We start from the raw sequence: 16353 nt of genomic DNA on the forward strand, positions 1-16353 counted from the left end.
AAACTTAACAGCATCCCACAGGAGGCAAAACACGAACAGTTTTCCCTGGTGTTGTTGTTGTTGTTGTTCTTTTTAAAATGGCTTTTCCAGCTGCAAATCAATTAACACAAGGTTGTTAATGCACATCACTAAACTTAACAGCATCCCACAGGAGGCAAAACACGAACAGTTTTCCCTGGAAGGTGACAAGACCCCAGGGGCGGGGGAAAGTGCTCAGCAGCTGCCCACAACATCCCCGACTGAGAGCCAGTGAAGAGAGACGTTACTGCGTCCAAAGCACTGAGGGCAAAAACATAAAATGAAATAATAAAAAACACAGTGATGAAGCAGCTGAATCCTGCCCAAGGCCGGGCCTGGAAGGTACCTGGGCACCAGGACTGTCCTTTTTTAMTACAAAATCCTGGGAGAGGCGCGAGCAGAGCGGCCTGCCCCGACCCGCGGGACAGGTCGGCACCACCTGCGCCGCGGCCCGCGCTCACCACGCGCTGAGCGAGGCCCAGGCGCCGCCGCAGCGCCCCCACCGCCGCCCGGACCCTTCAACCAGGCCCAGAGGCCCCGATAACGGCGGATTTCACCCCAATTCCCGGCTCGCCCCCCGGCTCCCGGGAGGCAAAGCCCAGCTGGGCGCGGGCCGCGCGCGCTGCCTCGGCGCCGGGAGGCGGCAATAGGGGCGCCGCGGCCGCGTACCTGGCGCAGGGCGGCGCGGGGGCCCGGCCCTGCTCCGGTGGCGGCGACGCGGTGCGGCGCGGCGGGCGGCGCTCAGGCGGCGGCCATGTTGGCGCGGCGGCGGCCGGCACGTGCGCGCCGCGCTCCTCCTCCTACCCACAATGCCCGGCGGCGCGCCCGCCCGCGCGGCAGGCGGCTCTGCGCCCGGCGCAAAAAGGAACCGTTGGCAGCGGTGGGATTCGAACCCACGCCCCCGAAGAGACTGGAGCCTTAATCCAGCGCCTTAGACCGCTCGGCCACGCTACCGCCATACACAACGCTTGCGGCGCGCACACTACTGTGCACCCCCACCTTTCTGGGACGTTTTTCCTCTTTTTTGGTTTACATATTAATTTAAGCACCCCCCCACCTTTCCAAAAGCAGGTCCTAGCAGCCGCGCCCATATATACCACACACTTAAGCTGTACTTCTACAGGTCCAAAGCAAAGATGTCGTTTCCTTTGCACTGCTGCTGCGGTGGCAGCGGCGCAGAGCCCTGGCAGAGGCACCGCTGCCGCTCGGGGGAGGCCCTGTGGGCCTGGGCCAGCACAGGACGTGGCTGTGGCCCGTGGCGCAGCCCTCCCGGGAGCTGCCACGTGGATGCCACGCTGCAAGGGGTGGCCTGCAGTGCTGCTTGTCGTCGCCCCGCTCCCGGTCCCTGCAGCGGTGCCGGGCCCCACCAGCTTTTCCAGCCCCTGGGAACTCACTGGAAAACTCACATGTAACGCAGGCTACTTGTGTAAGTACATTGCTTCCCTGAGGCAGGAGTGAAGCAGAGAACAAGGACCGACCAGCCACACTCTGCCCTTGTTCAGGCCRAGGACAGGGGGAAGCCCGGTGTGGGGGAACGCTGTGAGCCTGTCCCCAGGACGAGATGCCCCGAAACTTCCACCCRAAAACAGCCCGACACCCCCAGAAGCGCTGGCCTAGAGCCCAAACAGGGAGCCACAGGCAGCCCTTCTTTTCTAAAACTGGGAGAAGTTTGGGTTGGCCGCACCTGCACTGTGCCTGCTGTGCTAAGAGACCGCATTATCGCAAAGTGCCTTTGCTAGGGAATGATTTCAGACCGTTGAAACGATACAGGAGAATTATCATCAGCCTTAAGATAATAAAAAGCAACAGTATAGGCTGCAGTTGCAATCCTTTAAAAGGGCTAATACCAGAACAGTTTGCTATAAAAGAAGGAATAAACACAATGAAGAGGACAGTATATCATTAAATACTGTACCTATTATAAGAACTCTCCCACTCTAATCATCCAAGCCAAACATTTACTATTTGCTTTCCGCAGGGCTAGGCAAAGATTGGAGGYATAAAGACACCTCTAACAGCCCTGCAAGGGAGCGGGGCTTGGTGGGTCCTGTGCTAGGTACAGGCATTACGGATGTAAGCAAATGCAAATAATACATCACATAAAATATGAGTTTTCTTGGTGCACATCTATTTCCTCCCACTTATTTAGGTCTGTTGAAAGTACATAATAATTAAAAAAAAAAAAAAAAAAAAAAGCAAGAGCCAAGAGAAAGCCCTTAAGGCAATGAGCAAAACTCCAGAACCCTTATTCACCTTCCTGAATGAAGCCAGATGAAGCCAAGGACATGATCACGCAGCACAGGCCACCAGCACCCACGTGTCTGACACCCCAACAAGGCTCCCACCTTGCGGTCCTCATCCAGCCCTGTTCCCCATGACCTCCAGGAATGCTGCATCTGAGTCAGTTTTGCAAGGCTGAGCCTTAGATTTATTTTCACATTTTTTAAAAATATATTTTTTATTTTTCATTGTGAATACATTAAAAATACAGCACAGAGCAGTATCATTCCAAGTCTGTCAAACACATATTGTCTCCAAAAGAATGTCATAGAGTTGTGCAAATTACTGTAAACCAGTTTCATTCTTAAATCATTCGAACTCCTAATTATTGTAGAACTAAGTAATATTATACCACCTTAAGACAGAAGGCAGTCTACATCATTAAAAAAGTAACATTTACAGAAAGTGAAGTATTAATCATTATATTTTTTCAGAGCTGTGACCATATTTACACACCAAGTCTACAGACAGCTGTGGGCAACTTTAGCAAGAACAGAAATTATCAAATTAAACTATGTCAAAGAGTTTCAACAATTATACTCTTAACTCCTTTACTTACATTTTAGATGGACACATTCAATCTCCTCCCTACAAAACTGGTGGGGTTATTACAAGTGTGCTTCTTTTTCATGGAAAAAATCTCAAAGATTTGGCATCAACACCACACAGGGAAAATAAATCCCTTGTTGGTACATGTTATAGTGCCCGCATGGTATCRGTTCTGCACAAAACGTTCTATGATTGTTCAACTGATTTCAGAGGTGAGGGGTGTTTTACCTTTCATGAAGAGCTGATGCTTAAGGGCTATGAATTGAAATAGCAAAAGGCCACATCCAAGAAGGGCTGTAGGCATCCACACATCTGTGGCCAGGCACTTAAAGCATTTACCTAAGTTGTGACAATACAGATTTCCATTCAATTTCAGCATATTAGGCACAAAATTTGAGCGTTTTAGTACCTAGCTAGTTACCTACCTAACAGGTTTGCTAGAGCGAGGCTGAGGAGCACTGTGAATCCTTCAGCACTCCATGGTGGTTGTTCCTCATTCATGCCAGTTTACATCCTCAGAAAAGTACAGGCAAGAGGGCAGATTCTGTCTTCATCTCCTACAAACTACTGCTAACCAAGACCAGGAAATAGGACTACAGCTTTCAAAACAGCTATATTGATGGCACTGGAGCTTTGGAATATAACTGGATTTGGAAGAATCTTACCTTTGTGCAATAATTCAATATGGTGTGCTTGTCTTCCCTTTACTAGTTTAGCAGCATGTAAACAGGGTACAGAAATTCAAGCGTCTGGGGATAATAATGCTTTCTCCTCAAAACCTGCAAAAGTATAATTTTCTTCAACTACCATTTACAGCAAGTCTGTCTCTCATGAAGAGAGAAGGTCTTTTAGGAAATTTAGCCAGCTAAGAGAAGATACTAAAATATAGGTGCAAAACTCCAGAACATGAATATCTAATACTACGGGAAATAAACTTTGTACCACAGGTAGTATTAAATAAATTATCTGGTTTAATCTGTATATTCTTCGCTGATCAGCTCAAATCTATCAAACTCTATCATGTGAAGTTACTTTATGAGCCATGAGAGAACAGATCAGACACATTAAGTTATTTAGACAAGTTTTTTTTTTCCCTATACACAGAAACAGATGAATAAACATTCTCTACACTTTTTTCAAAAGTCCCTCAAAATGAAAATTCACTTCCCACCATTTCAAGTGAGAGGATCCAGCTTCACTGCAACTGAGATGTCACTGTAAAGATAGCTACATACTACCAATATGTTACAGGTCTTGTCACTGGATAAATCAGAGATGAGCACGATTTAAACAGCTAGGTTATTATGTTGTAAAAAATGTTGAAATAACAGAGGTAGCTAGATGCCTCACCTCGCATTAGTGATGTTCTGATCATAACACACATACTGCTGATAATGAATAAACACATATCCCACCCTGAATATTCAGGGTGCCAAATTAGAAGCACCATTTTTCCCCCCAAAATGTAAAGATTAGATCTGAAATTTGTTAGAGAAGAATATCAGAGTCAATCAACACCAGCTTCATAGAAGGGGACCACTTATTAAGAGTAGTTGCATGCTTTACATGCTTAAATTGAAAATTTATGTTTACATGCAAAGGATAACTAAACTTGAGATAGACCAAAAATGAAGACACGATGTGTATTTAGGAAAACATACAGGAGAAGAAACGTAAACACACTGATCATTTGCTGTGTAAWAAGCTGGACATGTGCAATGTAAACAGATGTCAGCTTCACTTTTCTCAAACAAATCATAATAGTTAAGAATATATAAAAGCTCAATTGTACTGGTATTACAATTTTAAAACAAAGGTGGAAGTACACTAGGGTTCCCTACATAATACCTATATTTGGATTTCTTCCCTCAAAGTCAGAAAACTAAAATATAAAAACAAAAACTGGTAACAGTACATAAAAATATATCCTTTTAGCGGTAAACATTAATAATACATCTACAAAAATATTATATACAAGAACTGCCTAATTACAATATCATTCTTCCATCATCGCCCAAGCCTCTTCAGCTTTTTGGTAGTATTGATTTGCCAGCCTGCCTTTCATGGCTTCTGTTGCTGCTTCTGCTGCTTCAGTGTACAGTTCACCTACAGGAGGAAATATCAGGCATGTTAGTAAAGGAAAAACATCCTTTTACCCTGAAGCAATTGAAGTATGAAAAGGGAAACTGAGATCCGGCCCTGTAATTTGACCTGTGGGTGTAACTGTGTATTTTATGAATATCAGCAGAGTTGCATCAGCTGGGATCCCGGCTTTTGCTCCACCTCAAGAGTTATATGACTGGTTGCCGACAGTGTTGTGCACAACCTGGCAGTTACTTTGGTACCTCAAAATACAAGCAGCAGCCTGCAGGTCGGTGGCCTCACAGGGAGTGAAGGTTGCTTGCAAGGGACTCAGCATGTCACAARATTGAAGCTGGAACCACCCACCATCCCTGACATCAGCCAAATCTCTTTCACTGTTTTCAGTACTATATATTGCTTGGGTGCATTGTAGGTTCATCCACAAGCTCTGGACACTGACACTTCTCTGTACGTTTTGTAACAGCTGAATCAGGAAAGGTATTTTTGGGATACATATTGGGTAGGTGAGGGGAAATGACAGATTACTGATTGCAGAAACAAAAATGAGGAGAGGACTCACCTGATTTCTGTGGATCTTTGTCCAAGTGAAATCCTCCCATCATTAGCATCTCTGCTTCCCTGGCCAGGAGCAGATATCGAGGCTCATCCTGAGTGCCATCATATTCACCGCCCTCATCATAGTCAGTCATGGTCAGGGCAGCATTGTACCAATGCAGCGCCTCCTTCCAATCCCGCACTCTGAAGTTAAAAACAGTTTTTGAAGACAGTTMCCTTTGGAAACAAGTACACTTTGCATTGGAGCTTCAGGATCAAACCCTGCACCAGCCCCTCAGCCCTAGAGCTCTTCAAGAAAATTTGTGTTCTCAGGGAGATAATAGTACAAGTGTAATGACGTGAGGCTAAAATACAACAGATCATGCTGGGACCGTGTTATACAGCAATCACAGATGAGAACAAGTCAGATTGAAGTGTCCTGCTGAGCTCCAGGSTTTGAGCATTCACTGTCAGTTACCATATGGTTTTTGAGTGGCATTTATTTGTAACTTGCACAGAGCTCATTTCACTAATWTTTTTTTTAAAGTACCACATTTCAGACTGTTTTTTTTTTTTTTCCCAGCACTGAAAAGGATATAGCTCCTATTAAAACCAAGGAAGTTTTAACATCCACCTCAGAGCAAAAACAAACAAACAAACAAAAAACACACCCTTGTATACCACAGGGAAAGGGAACTTGGTCTTGGTATCAGGACTAAATCCAAACATGCAGATGGAGACAATACACATGCAGATATTCAGCAGCAGAACTTTGTTATCATAATTTAACCTCTGTTCTTATTCATACTTGGATATACTTGAAATATCTCTAAAAAAGTCTCATTTTTACTAACAAATCTTTACATGAATGAAAAACATGCAGCAAGCATTATTTTTTGTGTGTGTGAATAACACCGGGTTAGCTTACCCAGTGATGCACAGTACCTGTCTGAAGCAAGATTTACACCCGTATCATATGCCCTTGCTACTAGGATCATGGAAGGTCGATCTCCAGCTTCTGCTGCTCTCAGTAAGTAATCAAATCCTTTTCTTCTGTTCTCCTCTGTGTCCTAGTAAAACAAACAAAACCTCTAAAATGGTTGTTTCCATGTAAATCCATGCCTTGTTTCCTCTATCAGTAAATACAGTTTCTCCACATCAGTAGCTGTTACAAGCATTTAACACATCTGAGAAGCAGGCCCAGCCACAAGAAGTTAAGTGGCTGGATCAGTAAATCTTTGTGAAGATAAAGATTTCATAAAAACTTCCTGATGTTACACAGTGATTTTCTGGCAAAACCAGGAAGAGACAGCTTCTTYGGTGTTTAGTCCAAGTCCTTAATTATAAAGCCATCTGTTTCCCTGAAGAGGAACTTTTAATGCTGTGGCTACAGTAAAACATAGCCATGGTTATCGTTTTGTCTTCCTTTCCTACAATACTTAGACTATTTCTCCTGAAGGAGCACAGTTCTGGATTTTGGCTATTCTGTGATTTTCCTATTTACCTCCAGAGTGACCTCAGACAGAATGTGATGGGGCAGCTGGCAGCACATGAGCCCTAGCGCAGCGATGGCTTCCAGCTCCCCGCAGTCGGCAGCGTGCTCCAGGTGAAACAGGGCTGACTCCTGGTCCCACTCCTTGTCCTTCTCACAGAAACGTCCAGCTTCGTGGTAGCGAACCATGGCCAAATGAACCTAGAACACAAGCGTACAGGGAAGATGAACCAGCATGAATTGTAGCTCCAACTGCTCAAAAGCTACTAGCCCGTACATTTCTTTGGTTATCCAGACCRCATCAGAGCACCAGGTCTCAGGGGGCACGTGCTAGTTCCTGCATATCTGCTGGGGCCTTGGAGGCTTCTAGGAGGCAGTTGTAATTAAAGTCACTTTGGCTAGATGGCACTGCAGGCTGCAGCCTCCTCACGCACCAGCCAGGAGGACAGGCTCTAGTGACCCAGCTCACAGGCATTTCTTTACAGAAAGGCCCCAGTGGACGGGAATTAACCAGAAATACAAAAAGTAACGACAATCTCTTATTCTAAGAGAAATTCTGATACCACTGAAGCCTCAATGGGAGCAAGATTTCATTTCAAATGTGTATTGGAATTGTTATCTCCCCCCACCCCGCCTCTCACTCTCAAAAAAAAAAAAAAAAAAAAAAAAAAAAAAGGCAGATTTATTTTCAAAAGCAAGGAAAATCATTTGAGGTTTGGGCAGGTCTACACAGTGTTTTGAGTGTGAACTTAAGCCCATGCATAAGTCCAATCTTAATTCACATTTGAGCTGTTTGGGCAGTTTGGGGCAAAAAGAGCTGGTCCACACTAGCACTGCTGCGGAGCCGAGACAGGCCTGCCTGCAGTGCATGGGCATCAGGCGCATCGCACCTACTGCGCTTATCTTCTTTGCCTGAAACCTGCGGCAAGGCAGAYGAATCAACAGTAGGGTCCTTCCCACAAAGGCTCACAAGTTCAAGTTCAAAAGCATATGGAAGTCACGGGTTAGTGAGTCAGGTTTCCTTTATAAAACTAAGTAACAGGAACCTATAGGCATAATATTTCTTTTTGCTATGTGAATAACTAGTGCAGAAAGGCACCGCTACAAATATAAGGAACAAATATAAAATGTTTCTTTTTGGAYGGAAAGACTAGAATTATTAGACTCATCCTACCTTCCCAAGGATTGACTTCCCAATTTTCTTTTCAAGTTCTAATGCATTAAGCCTCTGAATTTCATGTGCAACACAAGATGGTCTGTGGACATGGACTCTGGAAGAGTTGTAGAGATTCCATTTCTCCACACTGACCTAAAATACAGAATTTACCACCGTTTATATCTAAAATTAAAAGTTTTCAAACTATTCATATGGAGCACCATACAGAAAAAAAATACTGCTTATTAGTAAATACCATAAATCAAGATACTGATTTCAAAAGTCACATTAGTAGTGGTTATTATTTTTCACTATAACAAAGAAAGGTCTCCATTACTATGCGCTACATCAAATATTKAATATCACCTTTAAGTCCTGAACCAAAAGATACACACACATGAAAACCATCACCTGAACAGTCACACTGTAAACATTGAGGCTACCTATACACATAAAATTAAACCCATACTCTCTTGGTCAGTATTTCAAATAAATAAAATTTTTAAATACTGCTTACAATCAACAAAGCTAGAAAAATGGAAAGAGTCTCAGTAACAATTCAGAAGATGATGGACATACATGTATTRTACTAATGTTGTTCAGGTTGTCCAATACAAATCTTTTTTTTTTTTTTCTCCTCTCTAAATAACAGGCAGATGGGAAAAACTATCTGAAAAATAATGCTATCAAAATGAAAGCCACTGAAGGCACATAGAGGAAACATAATACAATAGGCTATTGRCACTGATCTTGAGACTATTAAAGCTCTTTCAATTTTCAGAAACATCAATACATAATCACTACAATTAAATTCTGAAAAGCACATTTAATGGAAATACTCATTGTACTCAAAACTTTTCTTTTCCCCTCTTTTCATATAGGAGAGAGTTGTTTTTAGACACAGGAACTAATTATCCTAAAGGCTATATTTTGCAAACATATAGAAGCAGGTTCCCCAGCCCAAGTAATATGCATAACGCAAGCAGTTATCATCACACATCTGAAACACTGAGTTTTGAAAAGAAGTAATCCCACCATGTATAGGATGCAATTCCATAAATAAAAAACAAAAAGGAAATATCTTCTAGTTAAGCAGATTTCTTCTCTCAGTCCTCAAATATGAAACAGTGAGAAACCCATGCAGAATTATTAATTTACACTAGGGATCATTAGTAACAAAAGAAAAAGAAGAGAATGTAAAAGGGTAGGTTATTTTTAATAGAGATATTATTCGTCAGTGGAAAAGAAAACTGACATCTGACACTGTGATGTGAAGTTAGATGGCAGATGAATGGAACAAAGTACAGAGTGGAAAACTCAGTTGTCAATGAATGTTGCTGCTTTATTTACCCTTGCAGAGCTTCCCAAACTGTCTTCATCAGATTCATGTCTTCGGTTGTTGTTTGAATTGCCCTATGTTAACGTAAAGATTTGCATCACTTAATTTACAGCAACTGATGTGTACCAGTCACCCCTCTGGACTATCCCAATCCAGCAAAAGTAATAGCAACAGTAATGAAAAGAGTTTTCACTGAATTCTCTTCTCTCAGTGATGTTCAGATACGCCCCCMAAAAAAAGGTGCTGATGGGTTAAAAAAATATTGCAAAAGACAGGCTTTAATCTAGATTAACTACAGCTATTCTAAAGCAAACACATTACCCACCCTCTAAGATGATTTCTTGGTACAAAAGGGGTTGTATCTTCGGAAGTAGGATGCTCTTGCCTATCTASCAATTAAACATGGAGCTAGGATCTTCAGGTCAAAGTACATTCCTTAGAAGTTTGTATTTTAAAAGGGTAACCAACTGACTCACAGGAGTTCCAAAGCTGTATATTATTAACTGACTATAAACATTGAGTTCTGTGATATCTCTAGCCATATAAAGTCACATAAGGCAGGGAGGGTAAAAGAGTGTGAAAGTTAGTCTTACTCAGAGATTTCATATGACAAAAGCTGGTTATAATGGATGGTTCTCAATGCAATACAAAACACTTCAATAAAACCCCCAAACCTGCAATCAACATTTGAAATTAAATTTCTCATTACAAATAGTCTTTTTCTTGTTAAAGTATCATCAACATCCACAATGAATAAGTAATTTTGCAGCTTGTGGGAATTTCTTTCCAACTATTTCCTTCATGCAAAAGCCTAGATGAAGAGGAATAAAACATAATTTTCTATGGATTTGCTTCAAGTAAGAATAAGAAATTCAGCCAATTGCTAATGTCAGATTAAGTTCTTACCCTCTCTTTGTGATCCAGATCTTCTATCTCACTTCTCTTTTCACTGGGATAGCCACTGTCTCCACCATTTTCAAAATCCTATAAAAGAACAAAGCAACACAGCATCACCACTAGCCTTTGTGAAGTTCTTGGCTGGATATCTTCCATAATCTTCATCTAATTTCCATATAGGTTTAGAGGATGAAAAGGATTATAAGTTGTGCTGTCTGTGACAGAACAGGATTTAATGAYCCTGAAGGCCCAGTGCAAGCTCATATTTCCTCTTAAATACTTAGAATTCAAAGACTTGCATGCAAGATCAGACCAAGAGCCCACTTTATATAGTTTTCAGGCTTYGTCAGTAGCCAGGTAACAGAAAAACAACAACTGGTAGTTTTTGTTCCTGGAACTCAGGCCCTCCTGTAGGAAAATGTCCTCAAAATACTCCTGGTAGTTTCCTTAGAGGGTATTCTCTGACAGCCCACAGTGCCAGTATTCATGGGGACCTAATCAATGGGCATTCTGTTTAGCTTGCACACCACTAAGTTGGCAAAAGCTCCAGAGAGACAACATAACAGGTAAACAGAGCTCTGTACTACCTATTAAAATATAGCAGATGCAAACAAATCTCTGGAAACAAACAAACAAAAACAAAAAAGCTTTTAAAACAAACTTTTTCTAATAAATTAAAAACAACAGATGCAGGCAATGTGCATCGAAAGCAGGCAGAGAGCCTTTATGTGCCTTTCCTGAACAAACCCCTACTGGTGGCCATTTATMTTCTTTAAGAAACTGCAATCTCATTTTCTGTCACTCACCCTTTGATTGTCAAGCTGATCGTAGTCTTTGTGAACCAAGTTGTCTACTTCATTGAACACAGGCCAGTCTAGGAAGAAAAACATTTGCTTCTTATTTTAAGAACAACAGACTTGAGAAGAAAGTTCTAGGCATCATAACCTTGCTTTTACAGGAACTTTTTCATAGCAGCATCTCAAAGGCGTTATTTAAAACCCCCCAAAATAAAACAAGTCATTGCCAAATGCCCAGGAATCCGGCGGTTATACACGAGGCTCACTCACTAAGCATGTCCATYTTTTGGCTGTGAGGGGTTGCTGAGGAAGGTGAGCAGGGCAGAGAGTCGAATGCCATGTCGCTCATGYTCTCATCTCCAGAGTTTTCAGACAGGCGGGAGAGCAGAGGAGGGCGGCTACCGGAGATGGTTCTCACCCGGCTGCTCCCACATCTCTCCTCTGTGCCACGCACAACGGTCTGAGCAGATTTCTTGGCAAATGAAAAGAAAAATGACATCAATAATGCTTCCCTTCTCTTTATCCCAAGTACGATGCAAAGGCCAATATGTTTATTAGGTATCTTCTACAAAGGTAGTAGGATATAAGTACATGCGTGCATGCATATTTATTTATTTTTAAAGCATATCCCTTCAAAATAGCGGAAATCCTGGCATTATTATAGCCAGGGGATTTCTGTTTAGAGAGACTTAGATTCCTTTCAAGGACTAGATGAATTCTGCATTCATAGTTCCACCACTATTATTGAAGTTGAGATCCACTGAAGATCAGCAATTTAATTCTTTTTCCTCCCCAAATCACTTGCTTTGTGGTCTTCAAGCTAATAACTTCAGCATTCAAATCTCATCTTGATCCTAAACATCATATGTGTTACAAGGTTCTCATTCATTAAAGCAGTATCATGAATTCAGAGCCAAGAATGGACGATTCAGCTCTAGACTACAACATTTGTTATTACGGTAGTTTTATCTGTCACATAAATACCATATTTGAATTTTATTTACAGGACTTTTAAAAGTTAGAGTAAACCAAACACATTGCTCAGTTATACTCTTTTTCTCCTCCTTTTTCTAGTCAATTACTTACAAGCAATTCGTTATTATAATCCAAAGCATCTCTCTCTTTGGATGAAAGATCAAATGGAGCAAGTCCCATGCTTTTGCAAATCTTGTTGCAGGAATGCGAATGAAAGAACAAGGCCATACCTCGAACACCTATGGCATTCAGGGGAAAAAAAAAAAAAAAACAACACAGTTTTAAGATCTGTTGTTCAAACTCTAAGTCTGTATAATTTCCAGAGACTAAGTATGCTTCAAAAAAAGCATATAAAAATTATTCATGAAAGTGCTGCAACATTGAGTAATACATGCCTAACTTTAATCCCACTTACAAAACTCACAGTATCTTATGAACAACTTCATGCGTGGACACAGAATAATTTACCTAGGTTGCCATCTCCAAAGTCCGTCCCACTCTCTGTATGGATCTGAGGGTCTGTATAGAGATCTCCAACTCCCTGGATGTCAACAACAATCAGTTGGTGTCCTGAGCGCTCAAAGGTGAAGTGACTAAAGGCCTGCAAGGAAACACAGTATAACAAAACTCTCCATTGATCTCTATTGACACTTATTTACCAAAGCCAAAGAAACTGGACAACTCCACTTGTGAAAGAGAGCCAGTAAAACCAGCATGGTGAAAGCAAAGTGAAAGCAAGGCCAAAATGATGTAGCGGATTTCTAGCCCTAGACTAGATGATGCGCAGTSAGAATCACACAGAGATCATCCTTTGGAATAAATGCTGGTTGACTGGCTCATGTGAAGTCACATCAGTCAAACAAGCAGGACTTGGACCTTAATTTCAACCTTTACAGACTAACAGAAGCACTGAGTTTCTAATAAATTGTTTCACTGAATATTGTCCTGTAGACTGTATCCTCTGAGGTGACTATATTTAATGCTAAGTATTTGTTGGTAGAGAAGAAATTTTTCCCCATCTCCAAACAGGGAAGCAAAATTTGAATGCAGATCTCCCRGATGGAAAGGAGTATCTTGCCTCTGTGGCACTGCTTCTCTAGCCTGCCCCCAACTCAGAGGGGCTGGGAGAGACTAGGGGAGGAACAGCCATGGGGACATGCAACAAAGACRGGATCACTCAGTATCTCCTTCCTCCCTCAGGGATTCTGTTCTCACTTGCAGCTTTGACTTCTGGGCAGAATACAACTGCATGGAAAGCAGCAGCACAGAAGCCAGTGCAGAACTGCTTCTGCATAAACATCCTGGCTCTGGACACTGCCTCCTTCCACAGAGGAGCAAAGCTCTGCCACATCTTGCAAAAGGAAAATGAGCATCCCTTGGAATTCTCCTCTCCCAGTGTAATCTCTGAGAGGTCCTCCTGAATGACTGATCTGGCTCCGTACTCACATACAGGATACTGAAATGTATGCTTATATTTTTTAGAAACTGCATTTCAAGAATGTCAGGTATATTAAAGGAAATAAATAAATAAGCCTTCTTTGGCAAAAAGCTGAGACATCAGGAATCTTCTGGGAAGGCCTCCAGAAAAGCTCTGCCAGGCCTGGGGGAGGTGGCTGGTGGTGATAGACAAACACTGTAACTGCAGCAAAACCCACAGAACATTTTGTTCCCAACCTGAGGAAGCCTAGCACTCACTCAGTGTGCAAGAGACAGCCCAGAGCATGAATCCTCTGCCTTTGTTAAGCAACGTGACAAATACTTTAAAATAGAGGGGAGGGGAAAAAACAAACATAAAGACAGCAAAGCCAGTACCCTTGGTATGCTGATCAATTTGCATTACTGACAAGTATTTTAAAAGTTCTTCTGTGAGAATCAAGAACTCTCAGTCACTTGAAGTGTGAAGGTTTTTTCCCCCTATAATCAATCCCAGATTCACCTATTCAAGTACTTTTATCTGAACTAGATCCTTCGATGCAAATGAGGTGCACATCTATTTACACAGGGTGCAAAACTGCTCCCCTCCTCTTCTATGTTACTATGAGGCAGTAGAATACGACTTAGTACTTAATATGTAAGAGTTCTCTCCCTCTCTTTAATTCGAAGTAACATTGAAAAGTTTTGATGCCTGCAATTATAATCTGTGTGAAAGGACTTATAGTTTCTAAAGAGCATAAAGTACCTTCAATTTAACTAAGAATCAACGGACACTAAAATGCATTAGAAAAGTACTCTGTGCTTGAAAGAACAAGCCCCAAATAAGGAGCGCACATAYTGCAAAAAAGAAATTAATCTGGTGTTGTACTGGAAAGCCTGCAGTTTCCTTTCCTGGCAGAAGTGCAAGACCTCCAGGCACAGCCAAGAAATTCCCTGCAGCAGACAGCTATGGAAAACATCAAGCAAAGCCTCACTTGCGGAGTAAGACGAATGTTGTCATCTCGCACAAAACCAGAATTTGAGTTGTATTTGATATATTTGCCCTCTATATAATGTTCCAGATGAAACAGAGGCTTTCCGGGTCTGTTCTTCATTTCAATAATGCAGATTTGTACTATATCCACCTGGGAAGGCAAGGAAAGCAAACAGTGACTAACAGAATACTGCCTGCAGAGCAAAGCATGTGTGAATTCTCCAGCTGTGAGTTGCTAAGATCTGTTTGTTCAACAAAGAGATCAGGGAGGAGGGAGGGACAAATCATTTGCTTCACAGATTGTTKGGGAAATTCCATAAATTCAAAAGAATAACTTCTAAATAGTTACAGAAACTCTCTTCTGCGACACATCYCTCTGCATCCTGCCTCATCTCCTCCCTCTGTCCTGGACATATTCCTAAAGAAATTCCCCCCTGCTTACGTGCAGTTTTCATCTTTTCCATGGCATATAAAACTTCTCTACATTCCTCTATGTGCACTTCACTCTATCCCTCACCTTGTTGCTATGAAACAAGTAGTTATTAACTACATCCACACCCGAGGGTGACTCTCAGATGCAACACACTACATATAGTCCACATATTCAAATGCACTCCCTACTTTTCGCTACTTTTAGCCTGGGAGTTTTCATACATCTTGCTGAATGCTTTGTATATTAAACAATGTACTAGGATTTCCACAGAGACATTCAAAAGAAACAAAGCGTCGTCATCGTTACTTTTTGGAAAGTCTTCAGGAATCTGCATGCAGAGAGCATAGGACAGCTTTGTAAAGTCATGCAGGTTCTCAGCTCTCCTTGAAATCAATGCCAGCCTAGATACCTTGACAAGACTTGGGCACATCTAACCTTCCAGGAGCACTAAGAGTTAAGTGATTGCTCAGACTGCTGCTGGCAATAAATTCTGTGACAGTCCTGGTTATCTGAAAAGCAGCTGGGCAAATATCTGAAACAGCAGAGACTTTTATTCTGGTCTTGTGTCAACAGCTGAGAACAGTCAGACATGCACAAGCATGCAGATTGGGACTTTGGATGAGAAAAGCAATTTCTGCATTTACTTCATTAAAAATCAACTGCAGTTTAATGGAGAACACAGTAGGGCAGAATTTATATGAGCAATTAACTTTAATGGAATTTAAACAGCTAATCCCCTCTAAATTCATTGGAAAGCATACCCATTAGAAGGGCAAGGCTGATCTCTGCTAAGCAAGAYGTTTGAGTGTACCTGCTTTGGTGGCTTGTGCCGGTTGTACTCTTCTCCCCACAGTTTTGCTTCCATCTGAAGTCGGACATCCTCAAAATACACATCCCTTCCTACACTCTCTATGTATTGCTTGGCTACATAGTTGTAGGCACCTTTCCAGTTCTGCGTGTGTAAGAAGTTGGACAGCTTTTTCCTGAAAGAAGAATAAAATTGTTGATGAAAGGAAAACTGAGCATTTAAATTCAATATTCCTCATGTTTTTGCATTTATGGAAAGAGCTAAGCCATGACATCAGCATTATCCTCAGTGCAGAGCTGATCCTATACCACTTATGCAGACAGATATTCTGGCTGAAAAACACCGCACAGTTGGGGTGAGGGCAGAAGGAACATCCCATATGAAAGGCTGGGACTCGCCAAATGGCCCGTGTGACTTCCTATTTGGACTCTGACCTCGCTCCTTTCCTCATTCCCTGTTCAGCCAACACAGGGCACCAAGGGCTGCTGCTGTCTCGGGCCCTTATTCTAAAGTCAACAATTATCATTGGCAGAAAATACCAGGGAGGGGCCTTTCAAACATGAAC

At 42.1% G+C, this 16353-nt stretch overlaps 1 protein-coding gene and 1 non-coding gene across 6 annotated transcripts in view; both read right to left on the reverse strand.

Annotated features, from left to right (window-relative positions):
* Nucleotides 1–890: 890 nt before the first annotated feature.
* On the reverse strand, nucleotides 891–972 carry TRNAL-AAG. Its single transcript has one exon. It is a non-coding gene; the product is annotated as a tRNA-Leu (tRNA).
* Nucleotides 973–2586: 1614 nt separating this feature from the next.
* EEF2K (eukaryotic elongation factor 2 kinase) overlaps nucleotides 2587–16353 on the reverse strand; it is a 28304-nt gene continuing 14537 nt past the window's right edge. For all 5 annotated transcript variants that reach the window (XM_026053977.1, XM_026053974.1, XM_026053975.1 and 2 more), the window contains 13 exons: nucleotides 15792–15963; nucleotides 14549–14698; nucleotides 12609–12741; nucleotides 12252–12379; nucleotides 11436–11637; nucleotides 11175–11242; nucleotides 10378–10455; nucleotides 9483–9545; nucleotides 8151–8285; nucleotides 6989–7177; nucleotides 6430–6554; nucleotides 5510–5688; nucleotides 2587–4953 (listed from right to left, as the gene is read on the reverse strand). In XM_026053977.1, coding sequence (XP_025909762.1) covers nucleotides 4844–4953; nucleotides 5510–5688; nucleotides 6430–6554; nucleotides 6989–7177; nucleotides 8151–8285; nucleotides 9483–9545; nucleotides 10378–10455; nucleotides 11175–11242; nucleotides 11436–11637; nucleotides 12252–12379; nucleotides 12609–12741; nucleotides 14549–14698; nucleotides 15792–15963 — 1732 coding nt within the window. In that variant the 3' untranslated portion in view covers nucleotides 2587–4843. The remainder of the gene's footprint in view (nucleotides 4954–5509; nucleotides 5689–6429; nucleotides 6555–6988; nucleotides 7178–8150; nucleotides 8286–9482; nucleotides 9546–10377; nucleotides 10456–11174; nucleotides 11243–11435; nucleotides 11638–12251; nucleotides 12380–12608; nucleotides 12742–14548; nucleotides 14699–15791; nucleotides 15964–16353) is intronic.

The sequence above is a fragment of the Nothoprocta perdicaria genome, unplaced genomic scaffold, assembly GCF_003342845.1.
Source record: "Nothoprocta perdicaria isolate Ctin4 unplaced genomic scaffold, notPer1 scaffold_12, whole genome shotgun sequence".
NCBI classification, from domain to species: Eukaryota; Metazoa; Chordata; class Aves; order Tinamiformes; family Tinamidae; genus Nothoprocta; species Nothoprocta perdicaria.